Here is a 15,714-nt window from a genome sequence, read left to right as displayed (position 1 = left end):
GCACGTACTAACAGCATCACCCCTATTCTCTGCCACACAGCACTCCGTACTTGTTTCAGCATTTCTCACATTGTAATAAAAGTGTGTTACCACTTCCGCTCCCACAACAAACTAGTGTCTCTGAGTTCTTCAAAGGTACAGACCAAGCCTTCCTCATGTTCTAGTTCCTATGGCGCCTAGCACAGTACTCTTAGCACATCGTAAATGTGCACTGAATTTTTAATAATAAGGAAAGTGTCTTTTTGATTCCTGTAGAGCATGATGGATAAAAAGCCTATAATTCAGCTTTTACTGTTGAGTCTATTGAAAGAATTTACATTTTGGTCTGTGCTTATATATGCCAGTTGTCCATCTGAAACAATTAACTGTGTGTGATTGTCATTTTTGTTTTACTTTTTAAGTAAAAAAGTATAGTCAAAAAAAAGACCTGTGAGAAGAGAAAAATAGAAAATAAATTAGTATAATGGATTAGGAGGCAAGACCGAAAAAACACCCACTACTGTGCAATAGACAAAGTATCTGAAAAATAATGGTAAGTAAAGGCAGTAGATAACATAGTATTAAAAGACCTTTGTAATCAACAGATCTTTAGGTTTGAATCATAACTGCCTTTTGGTACCTATATATTCCTTTGTAAATCTCAATTTCCTCATCTTTAAAATGGGGATAATACCGCCTGCCTTTTTAACATTTAGTATGTAAAGCCATTGTGCCGTGCCCGGCACAGAGTCAGAGCTCCATAAATTGTGGCTGTTGTATTATTCTTAGAAATACTGCCAACCTAAAGGAAGCTACTGGCTGTAGTTTCTGTGTGGGATTTTTGAAAAGTGCTTTTTAAAGAGCAAAAAGAGAAGAAAAGCAAGAAGACAAGGAAAAGACCTGATTTAGTTATGGAAAGGTTAGCCTTTAGGCATACCCTGTATTTTCAGTTTCTCTGCCTTGTGCTACTACACTCCTTTCCTTGTTGCAAGTTAGAGTTCTGTTCACTTGAGTGGGAGGCATTTGCTTCGGGCATTTTTCTTGGGGTTACTACTGTGCAGGTCTTTTTCTTTTTTTCAGTCAGACATCAGACAAAATTTCAAAATAATCATTTGCGGATTTAGGAAACCTCAGAGATGATGGCAAGGCGCCTCAGTCTCTCCTCTGGCTTAGAGGAGGGAGTAACACTGGGTTCAGGTGCGCTGCTGGAACGCTTTGGGTCTTCTGGAGTTGCCTCAGTCCAACTTACAGGCATTCCTCTGAGATACTGGGGGTTCAGTTCCAGACCATCACAATAAAGCCAATCACAGGAATGTTTTGGTTTCCCAGTGCATATAAAAGTTATGTTTACGCTATACTGTAGTCGGTTAAGTGTGTGATAGGATTATGTGTAAAAAAACAATGTACAGACTTTAATTAAAAAATACTTTATTGCTAAAAAATGCTAACCATCATCTGAGACTTCAGCGAGTCAGTCTTTGTGCTGGTGGAGGGTCTTGCCTCAGTGTTGGTGGCTGCTGGCTGATCAGGGTGGTGGTGCTGAAGGCTGGGCTGGCGGTGGCAGTTTCTTAAAATAAGACAGCAGTGAAGTTTGCTGCTTTGATTGACTCTTCCTATCACGAACTATTTCTTGGTAGCCCGCGATGATGTTTGATAGCATTTTACCCACAGTAGAACTTCTTTCAAAATTGGAGTCAGTCCTCTCAAACCCTGCCACTGCTTCATCAACTAAGTTTGTCATGTCATTTCAACAGTCTTCACAGTATCTTCACCAGGAGTAGATTCCATCTCAAGAACCCACTTTCTCTGCTCATCCATAAAATGAAACTTCTCATTCCTTAAAAGTTTTATCATGAGATTGCAGCAATTCAGTCCCATCTTCAGGCTCCACTTCTAATTCTAGTTCTCTTGCTGTTTCCATCACATCTGCAGTTACTTTCTCCACTCAAGTCTTAAACCCTTCAAAGTCATCTATGAGTGTTGAAATCAACTTCTTCCAAACTCCTGTTAATGTTGATATTTTGACCTTTTCCCACGAATCACGAATATTCTTAATGGCATCTAGAATGGTGAATACTTTCCAGGTTTTCAATTTACTTTGCCCAGATCCATCATCTGTGGCAGCTATAACCTTACAAAATGTTTTTTCTTAAATAAGAAGACGAGAAAGTAAAAATTACTCCTTGATCCATGGGCTGCAGAATGAACGTTGTTAGGCATGACAACAACATGAATCTCATTGTACATCCCCATCAGAGCTCTTGGATGAATGGGTGCATTGTCAATGAACAGTAATATTTTGAAAGGAATCTTTTTTTCTGAGCATTAAGTCTCAACAGTATGCTTAAACTATTCAGTAAACCATGTTGTAAACAGATGTTCTGTCATCCAGGCTTTTGTTATTCCATTTATAGAGCACAGGCAGAGTAGATTTAGCATAATTCTTAAGGGTTCTAGGATTTTCAGGTTGGTAGATGAGCATAGGCTTCAACTTAAAGTCACCAGTTGCATTAGCCCCGAACAAGAGAGTCAGCCTGTCCTTTGAAGCCAGGCAATGACTTCTCCTCTCTAGCTATGAAAGTCCTAGATGGTATCTTTTTTCAACTTAAGGCTGTTTCATCTACATTGAAAATCTATTGTTTGGTGTAGCGACCTTCATTCATTATCTTCACTAGATCTTCTGGATACCTTGCTACAGCTTCTGCATCAGCACTTGCCGCTTCGCCTTGCTCGTTTATGTTATGAAGATGGCTTCTTTCCTTAAACCTCATGAACCAACCTCTGCTGGCTTCAAACTTATCTCCTGCAGCTTCCTCACCTCTCTCAGCCTTCATAGAGTCAAAGTTAATTAGGGCCTTGCTCTGGATCAGGCTTTGGCTTAAGGGAATGTTGTGGCTGGTTTGATCTCATATCTAAACTACTAAAACTTTCTCCATGTCAGCAGTAAGGCTGTTTTGCTTTCTTATCATTTGTGTGTTCACGGGAGTAGCACTTTGAATTTTGTTTCGGAACTTTAACTTTGCATTCACAACTTGGCTGACTGGCTCAAGAGGCCTAGCTTTTGGCCTGTCGTGGCTTTAAACATGCCTTCCTCACTAAGCTTAAACATTTCTAGCTTTTGATTTAAAGTGTGAGACATGAAACGCTTCCTTTAACTTGAACACTTAGAGGCAATTCATTGTAGTGTTATTAGTTGCTTAATTTCAGTGCTGTTGTGTCTCAGGGAATAGAGAGGCCCAAGGAGAGGAAGAGAGACCAGGGAACATGCTGGTAGGTCAGAACACACAGAATATTTGTTAAGTTCGCTGTCTGGTATGGGCAAGGTTTGTGGCTCTCCAAAACAATTGCTATAGTAACATCAAGGACCACTGATCACAGATACAATAATGAAAATACAATAATACAATACAAATGCAGTAATGAAAAAGTTTGAAATATTGCAAGACTTGCCAAAACGTGACACAGAGACACAAAGTGAGCGAATGCTGTTGGAAAAATGGCCGATAGACTCGCTTCACGTAGAGTTGCCACAGGTCTTCAATTTGTAAAAACAAACAAAAAAACTGTATCCAAGAAGCTCAGTAAAACAAGGTATGCCTGTAATAATAGCTGGTACTCTGAAGTTGAACTTTTCAAGCCCTGACCTTAGCTATTGTTGACCCTAAAATGTAAGAAGCAGTAATATTTACAATCAGAAGCAAATTACAGCTTTGCTAAAGTGAGCAAATCTAACTCAACGAATGATTCTCATTTATGAATTTTTAAAAATCTTAAAAGAAGCAGAGAAGTCTCTTAATAGGTGCCACTGGACTTCCCTGATGGCGCAGTGGTTAAGAATCCACCTGCCAGTGCAGGGGACATGGGTTCAAACCCTGGTCCAGGAAATTCCCACATGCCTCGGAGCAACTAAGCCCGTGCGCCACAACTACTGAGCCTGCGCCCAGAGCCTGCGTGCCACAACCACTGAGCCCGAGTGCCACGCGCCTAGAGCCCGTGTTCTGCCGCAAGAGAAGCCACTGCAATGAGAAGCCCGCGCACCGCAACGAAGAGTAGCCCCCACTCGCCGCAACTAGAGAAAGCCTGTGTGCAGCAACAAGACCCAATGCAGCCATAAATAGATAAATAGATAATAAATAAATCAATAAATATTTTTTAAAAAACACCTGAGTTAAAAAAATATAGGTGCCACTTCCTGCCCTTTAGCTTCTTTTGTTATTCCTAGTTACCGTAGTGGGTTGTTTTTTCTTTAAAGACCCTAGTCATTTGATGTTAAGTACCAATTATCCTCAATTTATATCATTGGGAATGATTTTTTACCACATGGTTTTCTTATGATACCTAGCTGGCTTGAGCACGTCGACCTTTTCTTTTCTCATATTATATAAAATTCTGTAAGCACGTTGCTTGGGTATCTGTTATTTTCATAAATTGTACTTTTGCCTACTCTGCGATAGGAAGGCTTATTTCCAAGCTGATCATTAGATTCTGTACATCTGTGGCTTGGTTGTATGGCTGTGTGTAGCCAGAAGCCAAATACAGAGTAAAGTTTACATAATGACTGGAGAGCACTTAACTGCTGACATCTGAATTACTTTAGAGGTTATGGAAATAGTGACCAGTAGTAATTATTAAAATATTTTGTCCCAGTGTTCGTTTATATTTCCTACACTGTGAAGTTTCAGCACCATGCTAACTAAAAATATTTTTGCTTATTCTAGTCCGGCAGAATCTGAAAAAAAAAAATTGGATAATTAAAGACACAGACCACCAATTTTAGGATGACTATTTCTTTGAGAAGTACATTTCTATTTCTAATTTTAAAATGTAGCATTTTCAGGAGTTTTACAAAGGGGGTGCTCTTAGGAAAATAGCTGTCTGGCACTTCAAGGAGACAAGATATAGGAAAACACAGCAAAAGAGATTTAAGTTATACACGGAGAAACTGTTCCCCCAAATTAGGGGCCTAGAAGAGGTAAACCCCTTAAGAAAATAATACGACACCTATTGTCTGTAACTCCTGGTTTAGCTTAAACTACATGACCATTAATGAGAACAAGAGGGAACACTGCTGAAATGAAAAGACACACAGAACTCCCACCCTGTCATGTCCTCTGGATATTGTCCTTAAATGCTGGGACCAGGAAGAGGCTTCTTGAAAGCCTCTTGTGTGTTGTGATCTTGGACAAGGTCTTACACCCCTCTGACACCAGCTCTTGTCCTATCTATCCTAGGGTTATTTTGAGGATTAGATGAGACAATGGTAGTATAAGGCACTTAAAACTCTTTTTATAAAGTACTCTAAAATGTTCAGGACTGCCATTTTATCATGTAATTTTCATTTTTCTGAAAAATAGAGTATTTCAGTTTTTGTGCTCATTTGTTTCATAAATTCTTTGTGTTTAGTTTTTAAGGGAATCCTTCTTTTTGCTCAGTGGCAATAACTCCTTGTATAACAGCACATAGAAAACACTGAGTAGAAGTGGCTTCTCACTGGAGTGAGTTGATGCCCACTGGTAGTGCTCAGCCAGCTCTCGGGACAAGGGGCTGGCCATGTCTTTTCGGCCACCAACACATGGGGAAGGGATCCCACGGGTGATAGGAGGGTGTCCACTTCATTTGTTGGGATTTAGTCAGAAAGCTAGTTAAAAGTAATTATTTGGGGGAACAGTCTCCATCACTGTAAACTTAAACCTTACAGCTCTTTACTTCTAGCGATCAATGGTAAAGTGCTACCTAATTTACCTGGCAGTTACAATGGAAAAACTAACAAACATTTCTGAAAATAATTTTGTAATCCCAGAAAATGAAGTAACCCTTTCAGGAAGTTTTTATAAAAGCTTTCGGCTAGGCCTGATGTGTTTTAAATGCCTGAATTCACTATTTCTGTTCTATCATTTCTAGAGAATAAAAGCCCTTTAACTTAAAAAAAAATCATTTGACAATTATTTTTCTCATGCTAAAATAAAATTTTTAATGAGGAAAATTTTTTTTCCATTTTGCAGATATTTTGAAAAACAGTTTGAACTGTCAGAACAAACAAAATTACCAATGTTTCTTCATTGTCGGAACTCACATGCTGAATTTTTGGGTGAGTTAAAGCTAAAATCTCATTTAAAATTTAAGAATTTGCAGATATCAAGCTATTTGCTAAAGCTAAAATCTCATTTAAAATTTAAGAATTTGCAGAGATCAAGTTGTTTCTGTTTTAAATTCACAGACATAATGAGAAGGAATAGAGATCGGTGTGTAGGTGGAGTGGTAAGTATAGAAACTGCTTTTAATAAATGATGTTGGCCTCTATAAAGTGATTCAGATGTCAGCAATAAAGTTACGAAGGTTCTGCTCTCTTATTAGAAGGGCATATAAATTTACTGTTAAATCTATAGATCAGATATGGTACAAACATAAACCACACTATTTTAGTTACATTTACTTTGTTCAGAGTACAAGAATGAGTACAGAATTCTGTTCACAAGAAAACCCCATGAATTTAGTCCTGCACATTGTAATAGTCTGCATGATCTTTTTTCTCCGCTTCTTCCATCAGCCGTTCTTTAGTGTTCTTCAATTTAAATTTGAGCAAAATATAAACGAAATTTAATAATATTTTAAAATATTTTAGCACTCTTTTCAGGTTTACCTTCTTAATTTCTTGTCAACTGTATTTATTTACTGTTACCACTCTGATTAGAGACACATTCTCATTTCTGTAGTTTGCTTCTGCTCGAAACACTTCTCTATGGTCATTTCAGTCATTAGTCTTGAGAAAGTTCCATAAATAGTATCTGTCTATCACTTAGCTTGGGTATCCATAGCAGTGATTTTTAATTTTTTTTTTTTTTGGATCATGGACTCCTTTGAAAATCTGCCTCAGAAAAATGCTCATATGTACAATTTTCACATGTAATTTTAGGAGAGACTCACTGGTCTCTAGCAAAAAAGCTGTTATCCACATGTAAGTGGACTTTCTCAGTTCAGGCCTGTGTTGTTAAAGGGTCAGCTGTAGTTTAAAAAACTTAACAGCAACAACAAATCCAACCTAAATGTTTGACTTTTATCAAAAGAAAATTGCCAAATAAAGAATTAATAACTAATTTTCTAAAATGGTTTATGAGGGTCGTATTTAAAATTATCTTATATTGATGGAGGCTATGTTTTCTTTCTAGTCAGCTGGAAGTGCTGAGGGGAAGAACAAACCCTGTTGAGCAGCTGTGTAACAGTTACTTTTGAGAAACATGTTACCCACAGTGTATTCAGACTCTCTGGATGCTATATTAATGTGACTTCACTTGTTAGGTGTGTTTAAAGGAGTCTTGTCACTTATGATTACATAAATACATCTGAAGTGTGAAAAATTTTGCTTTAACTCCTTTATCTTTGAAGGAGAAAAATTCCATCTCAACCCTTTTTGCTTGCTGAGCTGATATTATTGACTGTATAACAATTTACAGTTTCTAAGCAATGTTCTTACAATCTCTTTATACATCTTAAATTTTTCTCTTAAAATTCACTTCTCTTCTAGAAAAAAAAAAGCATCCTGTAACAAAAAAATTGAACATTTAAAAATATTTTTTAAATAGTCTTGTAACATTTTACCTTTTCCTCATGCTTTTGCCTAGAATGTGGCTCTCTCCTCCAGTCCCCTTTCCTGGAGGTACAGCAGTAGTGCTTGGTGCAGAGACCTCAGCACAGCCACAGACAGAAATTCTAGGCAGCCATCTCCTTCTTGCCTCATCACATTGGAGATGATGACAGGTTATAATTGTGAAATTTGATTTGAAAATAAAAATTGTAGGGGCCACATTTGAAACCCCATGTTCAAAAAACTCCTACTGCGTTTATATTTTTGCTTAGACAGTCCTATTAATGTTATTTAGAATTTTAAAGAAAAGTAATTATTATAATAAAATTATGCCTTCATGTCCTTAGGTGCATTCATTTGACGGTACCAAGGAAGCAGCAGCTGCTTTGATGGACTTGGGTCTCTACATAGGATTTAATGGTTGGTAGGTCCTTGAGTTGTTTTTTGGTTTTCGTTTTTTTAACTTTTATAATTAAGCAGATTCCTTAAATTGTTTTATAGGGAATTACTGATAAAGATTTAAATTTATTTTTATTAAAATTTATGTGTTTTGCATTGACCTTGGTCTGTGAATTTTAGTGATAAATGTAAGAAATGAAACAGTATGTTACTATTACAAATTAAAGCTTGAAAGCTATAAACTGCTATCCTGTGTTCCAGTAATGGAAAACAATTTTCTGTTGAGGTTAGCAGGTACCTTTCTCTAGCAATGCAGTTTATTCTCGGATCAGTTTATCCCTTTAAAACGTATGTGTTCACAGCATTGCATATACATATACACAAGTGATGTCCACCTATGGGGGAAAGGTCATACTATGACATAATCGTCTTCTGTATCTCTGTAGGCCAAGAAACTGAGGCTCAGAGAAGTTAAGAAACAGGTGTAAAGTCACTCAAAGTGTGAGAACCTGTATCCTCTTCCTCACTTGGTGACCTTCCTGCTGTTACACACACTAAACCTCATGCACCCACTACAGTCTGCTAGCACAGCTGGGTCCCTGGGCTCATTTTCTTCCAAATAATTTGATGAGCTTCTACCAGTGTCTTTCCTCAGGTTATCAGTGTAGCTCATGAAATAAACTGCAAAATAAATTGCAAAAAGTAAGACTTCCTTTCCCTCTTCAGTGTTTCATTTCCTTCAAATCACTACTTTTCCAAGTACTTTTATTTTTTTTTATTTTTTTTTTTACTAAACTCCACTTTGGAATATAGAATCATGAAATTAATTATTTGCTATAGAGTTCAGACTTATTTAAATGTCCTAGATGCTTCTTTCATATTTTAAATAAATTGATGATTTAATTAATTTATATATTAACATGGAAATAATGCATGCATAAAGTAGTATTAAAAGACTTATAAGCACAGTCTCCCAGCATGCCATCTACCCCAAGTTAATTTTTCCAGAGCCAACCACTTTACTCTTTATCACCTTGTATCTAAATATTACATATATGCTATTAACTCTTAATTCATTCCCTTTGTCTATTCCCATTAAGGTGTTTGAGCACTTTAGTTCTTTATCCAGTACTGCCCCCCCACCTCCATTATTTCCTCTATAGCCCTCTCAATGTAGTTATTTGAGAATTTTTGGTTATATGCATATTACGTGTTTTCATTATTATGTCTGTGTAAAATATTGTTGACTGCTGAACCATGTGATATACCACTTTTTTATTTTCCTGGAGTAACTTTCCTCATATTTTTATTTACTTGGCTTTCTTCAAAACTTGAAGCCTTCTTCACATTTTTCAACAACTCTGTAAAATGCTTTTTTCTATTTTTCCACATAAGGAAACCTGTGTGGATAATCAGATAATTCGTTAGTTCCTGACCCTTCTATCTTTCTGCTACAGTTTGGACTAGTGTCTCTTCTGTATTAGAACTCCTATTTTTAAATCCCATGTATTCTATTTTGTTTTGATGGAACACATGTTTGCAAATGAATTAATTCTCTTCATCTTGAAAGTTTACCTGGATAGTCAATGAAAGGGGAAAAAAAAAACATACTTTCACTTGATATTTTTTCTAGGCATAAAATTCTAGATTAGAGATCATTTTCACTGAGGATTTACAATATCCCAGTTCTAGGTTCCAGTCTGTATTCTGTTTCCCAGTACATTACCTGTGACATACTTCTTTCCCTGTGGAATATTTTAGTTATTTATCTCTGGTATTATCAAAATGTGCAAAGGTGTTTTGATGGGTTTTTGTCATTCTCCACTGGCCCCTTCCAGCTAGAGGCTCATCTTTGTCAGGCCTGAGAAGTTTTCTCAATTTTTTTTTTCTATTCTTTCTTTGTACCTCCCAGGCTGATACTCTGATCTCATTTTTTAAATTATTTGTTTATTGATTGATTTTTGGTTGTGTTGGGTCTTTGTTGCAACGCGTGGGCTTTCTCTAGTTGCGGCGAGTGGGGCTGCTCTTCATTGCGGTGCGTGGGTTTCTTATTGCTGTGGCTTCTCTTGTTGCAGAGCACAGGCCCTAGGCACACGGGCTTCAGTAGTTGCACCACGTGGGCTCAGTAGTTGTGGCTCATGGGCTCTAGAGTACAGGCTCAATAGCTGTGGCGCACAGGCTTAGTTGCTCCATGGCATGTGGGATCTTCCTGGACTAGGGCTCTAACACGTGTCCCCTGGATTGGCAGGAAAATTCTTAACCACTGTGCCACCAGGGAAGTCCCTGATCTCATTTTTTTATTCTACAATTTCTATCTAATTTTTTTCCTCCTCTCAAACAAGTGCTTTATTTTTCAACCTTTTTTTTTTTGGCTGTACCACATGGCTTGCAGGATTTTAGTTCCCCGAACAGGGATCAAACCTGTGCTCCCTGCAGTGGAAGCCTGGAGTCCTAACCACTGGACTGCCAGGGAATTCCCTTTTTCAACTTTTTAAGGAAACTTACTTAAGCTTTTGTTTTCAGTCTCTGAAAGCTCTCATTTTTTTTCCTACCGTATTCTTGTTTGGTAGATGCAGCATCTTCCCATCTCTCTAAAGATATGTTATATATATATGCCATTTAATGCTTTTATTTCCTCTGAGTTCCTTTTCCTCTTTGTTTTGGTCTCTATCATGATAGAGGCTTTCTTCAAATGTCAGGCATTTCTTTGCTGTATATTTTAAGAGCAAAGGGGGAAAAGCTGTTGGAAGCTCCGTGGGGAGATAGCCCATCAACTGCAGGCCCACAGATGGCCAACTGACTTTCTCGCCGGGGAATCCTTAGTGTCAGCTTGTCAAGATCTTCCTCTGGGTTTGTTCAGTTTCTCCAGAGAGGGCTCCTCTGATCCCTGGTGGGAAAATGGGATGAGAATTCATAAACATACCTATGTTCTGAAGCAGGATGGTGCTGGAGAGGGGATGCCTCCGTTCAGTAAGCAGTCAGTCTCCATTTCTAGTCCATGCCTCACCCTGCCCTCCTCCCTGCTGCTTGTCTTCCAGTCCAGAGACGGCACACATCTCTCTCTCTGTCTCTGCCTCTCTCTTTGTCTCTGCCTCTCTCTCTCGGGCCAGGGTACAGGGCAGTTGTCATCTCTGCACCAATTTATTGGAAAGTAATCTGAGAATCCCATCTTCTCTTTACCCTGACTTTTCAAGCAATCCCCATTTCAGTCACCTGCCCTGCCCCATCCTTTCTAGGTACCTAGTTCTTCCAGTTCTTAGAACTTCCTTGGGAGAATTTGTTGGCTTATCTTCAGTATCTCTCTACAGGCACATAGCACTTAAGTCACTTGGCACATAAACATAGATCGTTTACCACTTCTCTATCTACTTTCTGCTTTATATTTTGTGATGAGTTAGAAATGTCTCCTAGTTTCATCAAAACATGCTGTTTCTTATTTTGGGATGATTTTCAAGAGAAGGGGGTAGAGACCTTTATTTCACAAACTTGAACTGTATGTCTGTCTTAGAGGTTTCTAAGTGATCTTGAGTTTATAAAGACTTGGCTTTAAGCTAATTACTTGAGATTTTTTTCTCCTACATTAACTCAGAATTAATGGGTCAGTAGTTTATTTAGTCGAAGTCAATATTTCTGTACTTCTTTTGAAATTCAGTTTAGAGTAGTCTTAATCTGAGTTTCTGGGGTATGGTAATTTAATCTGTTTACATTATGATATAGTCTTTGGTTTCTAAAGATTAAATTAGAATTTTTTCCCCCCAAGAAAATGGGAAAGTTTCAAATTTGACCACAGAATTATGCACATGCTCTTCCTTAAATGGGAAACCTTAATAGAGATTCTGGCTTTGATTAAAAATATTTCTTCTGATAGTATATAGTTCTGTATTTAGATCAGTTTTTTTTTAACTGATGTGTAGTTTATTTAAATATTGTTTCAAATGTACAGCAAAGTGATTCAGTTATACATCTTTTCCATTATAGTTTATGACAAGATATTGAATACAGTTCCCCGTGCTATACAGCAAATCCTTCTCGTTTGTCTATTTATATATGGTAGTGTACATCTGTTAATACCATACTCCCAGTTTATCCCTCCCCGCCTCCCTTTCCCCTTTGGTAACCATAAGTTTGTTTTCTATGTCTGTGTAGATCAGTTTTTACAAGCATTAATATATGTAGGAAAAGAGTCAATCAGACAATTTGTTTTCATGAGATTAAAAATATGCAAATACTCCAAAAATTTGGTCATGTTTTAAATTTAGTATCCATATCAAATATATCAGCATATTTTAGAAAATATATTGACCAAGTATTAAGCTGGTTGAAAATAAGAATTTTGTTTTTTTCTAGAGAACACTAACAAAAGGCTGGTACTTACGGTAAACCAGACACACATTTCCCTCCTACCCCTCCTAAAATGCTAAAATAAAATTATATTCAAAAAGGAAAAGTAAAGAAAAAAAGGCCAAAGTTTTGCTAATGGAGAAATGTTTTGTAGATTTCTGGAAGACAGATTAAATTGGAAGAGAAAACTTAGACGACTGTACCACTAAAGGGCCTCAGAGGAGATGGGAGCAGGTGTTGCAGACAGAATCCCAGAAAGGCTTCGGACTTAGAATGGCGACCAAAACAGGGTGATTGAAGGCCTATATAGAGAAAGATACCAATCCCCATATCCACTCCCATGCACAGAGTACAAAGGAGCAAGCATTTATACTCGGGGGGAAAGTAATTTTTTCTCAAGAAAACTGAACAAACTGGATTATTGAGGACTAAGACTTGGAATGCTTATGTCGATCCCAGAGGAAAGCATTCAGTGGGTGGGACGGGATCATCCAGGAGTTGATAATTGATGGGGCTACAGGTAATAGATACATGGAGAAGGGGGTGCTGTGTTATTCTAGTTATGTGTATATTTGAAACTCTCCATAATGAAAAGTTGTATCAAGTCCTGAAGTTAAAAATGCAACATAAGGACAGTATGTCATCACATATATAGCAAACCATCCCAAAACTCATTGACATATTACAGTAAACTTTTTTTTTTTTTTTTTAAACACTCATGGGTCTTTGGGTCAGCTGGGGTTTAATTGATAGAGGTGAACTCTGCCACAGGCTCCATGTTGGGTTCAGATCTTCGCCATGTGTTTTCATTCGGGATGCCCAGGCTGAAGAGGTAACAGTTACTTAGTGCATGCTAATCTCAGAAGATCATGAGGGTGCCATTGCAAATCACGAAAGTGCATTCCAAGCCTCTTGGCCATATCATCCCATTGGTCAAAGCAAGTCTTGAGGCCATGGCCAGATTCAGGTTCCTTCTTCCTACTAAGAAATCATGGCAAGGGTGCAGATATGTAATTCTGTCAAATGAGAGAGAATTGGAACCAATAATCCTGTCTATCTCAGGGTGTGAAAATGAAAATTAATTCCCCAGAAAAAAAGGTATGAAAGAAACAGGGCCTCGGAGACCAATTCAGGAGTCCTAAAATTGACTAATTGAAGTCCCAGAGAGAAGAAAGAAAATGAAAGAGGAAAAGTCCTGTTTTTCCATAATATGTTCCCAGTTAGGGGTGGGGAAGAGTCTAAATTGGAAGATTCCAGCTGCCTAAATGGATGAAAAGGTTTTATGCCCGGACACATTATCACGTTTCAGAATATCAGGAGTAATGGAAGATCTTAAAAGTTTCCAGATTTGGGGGTGGGTTGTGGTGGGGTCTAAACAGGAATAATAAAACTGGCATCTCCTAACCAGCTTTCTAGTTTCATACCATGTTAAATACTCATAGTTCTAACAGTGATTGTGATTTTCATCCTTTGTGAAGATTCTATTTCTGATTAGTGAAACATGAACCTTGAGTATCTGATTCCTTCATACCAGTGAATCCCTGGGTATTTGGCCCATAAAGAAATTGGCCATACCTTCAAATGCAGCCTTATGAGCTCTAAACAATGCAAATTACCCAGAGACGCAAATAAATTCTTTTCAAAGAATTGTTTAACATAGACTGTTACAGAAAGTTATTGGACGATCAACCGAAGGCACAAAAAATTGCACCCCCTAAAGGCAGGATCTGGTTGGAATAGATCTTAACCTGGATTCTGTAAGGATGGGAATGTGCAAATACTTTCTAAAGTATACTTCCATTGTAGCCAACCAAAGTTTTGTTTCAGGATTTTGGGTTAGTTCTGTAATCTGTTTTAGACAAGTTTATAATATGAAAAAGTTGCTGTTCATTAAATGCACCTTTTTATTTTATATATGAATAACTTTTTTTTTCAAGCTCACTGAAAACTGAGGCTAATTTGGAAGTTCTGAAGTCAATACCTAGTGAAAAATTAATGATTGAGACTGGTAAGTTTGCTTTTAGAACTTAATTTTCATATTAAACCATACCCAAAAAGAGCTAGAGAAAAGTAAACAAGTATTATTTTATTAGCATGCTCAACCTCAACAATTACACTTTTCAGGAAGTCTTTGGGAGCCGTAATGGAAAATATTTACACAAGCGAGTTTTTCAATTTTAGAAGTCTGACTAAGCCTAAGCACTTAAGAATGGAACGTCAGACCATGTGGGTAACTAAGGAGGCTGTTGTATTAAACAGGAGTCTTAACTAAGCATTTCACCTCAGGCTTTCAAAAACTATTCAGAATTTTTTTTAAACAATGTCTTCTTTGTAATGGCTTAATTGTACAATACTTTTTAAGTAAAGTGCAAACATTTAAATCAATTGGATTTAAGAATTTTAGCAATTAATCTGCTGCCTCTCAAAGTAAGACAAAGTTAGAAGCTAAAAATTTTATCTCTACCCTGAGCTCAAGGCTCTTCTTATACACATGGACTTTTTTAGTAAAGTCAAGACTGAGCCATTCTGAAGAAATCAGGTGTATTTCCTTGGGGAGTCATGAAAACTAAATTATCTTATTAAAAATACAATGGTTGTAAAATGTGTAAGCTATTACAATTCTTTATTAGAGATTTAGGTAAGTAAATAATCCCAGTATTCAAAGCCACTGTTTTTGGGACTTCCCTGGCCGTCCAGTGATTAAGCTTCCACTGGAGGGGGGACGGGGTTCGATCCCTGGTCATCAGGGAACTAGGATCCCGCATGCCACGTGGCACGGCCAAAAAATACAAACAACAACAAAAAACAAAAAAATCAAAGCCACTGTTTTACATTCAGTAGGGGCAAACAGAAGTTTAACTTAAATGTTTTCATGTTACAGCTGTATTTCTTTTAGCTTTAGATTTTTTACAGCATACCACACACCAACAATACTGTTAGTGGGGAAAAAAAGAAATAAAAGTTTAAGAATTTGTACAGTTCAAGATTTTATCTTGTACTTTTCTTAAAGCTGTTTTCTGTTGCCTTTTACCATTTTTTAAGCTGAATCATGGTGTATATTTTAGAGGTTATATAATAGTTTAATAATATTCATTAAAAAACAATAATTTAAAAAGGTAAAAATCTCTTTGAGAGACTTCTCTTTCTTCGCTTAACTCTAGATGCACCTTGGTGTGGAGTCAAAAGTACACATGCTGGATCAAAATATATAAAAACTTCATTTCCCACCAAAAAGAAGTGGGAAAATGGGCACTGTTTGAAAGACAGAAATGAACCCTGCCATATAATGTAAGTACCTTGTTTTCATGGTGTCCAGAACATTGAAGTCAACCATCAAATGCCATTTACAAAATGAACTCAAGGGACAGAATTAAAGTTGGGTGAAATCCAAGTGAAGTTATCAAACACCATTT

General features: G+C 37.2%; 1 protein-coding gene across 5 annotated transcripts in view; it reads left to right on the top strand.

Annotated features, from left to right (window-relative positions):
- The window catches only part of TATDN1 (TatD DNase domain containing 1), a 38,252-nt gene that overhangs the window by 19,254 nt on the left and 3,284 nt on the right, over window positions 1-15,714 (top strand). For all 5 annotated transcript variants that reach the window (XR_009536560.1, XM_060128506.1, XM_060128509.1 and 2 more), the window contains 5 exons: window positions 5,982-6,067; window positions 6,197-6,237; window positions 7,909-7,985; window positions 14,239-14,309; window positions 15,463-15,589. Coding sequence is in view for 4 of the 5 variants with exons in the window: in XM_060128506.1 (XP_059984489.1) it covers window positions 5,982-6,067; window positions 6,197-6,237; window positions 7,909-7,985; window positions 14,239-14,309; window positions 15,463-15,589 (402 nt within the window). In the remaining variant the exon portion in view is untranslated. The remainder of the gene's footprint in view (window positions 1-5,981; window positions 6,068-6,196; window positions 6,238-7,908; window positions 7,986-14,238; window positions 14,310-15,462; window positions 15,590-15,714) is intronic.

This window comes from Lagenorhynchus albirostris, chromosome 17 (assembly GCF_949774975.1).
Source record: "Lagenorhynchus albirostris chromosome 17, mLagAlb1.1, whole genome shotgun sequence".
NCBI classification, from domain to species: Eukaryota; Metazoa; Chordata; class Mammalia; order Artiodactyla; family Delphinidae; genus Lagenorhynchus; species Lagenorhynchus albirostris.
Note: the sequence above shows the minus strand (reverse complement) of the source record. Positions and strands in the feature narration are given on the sequence as shown.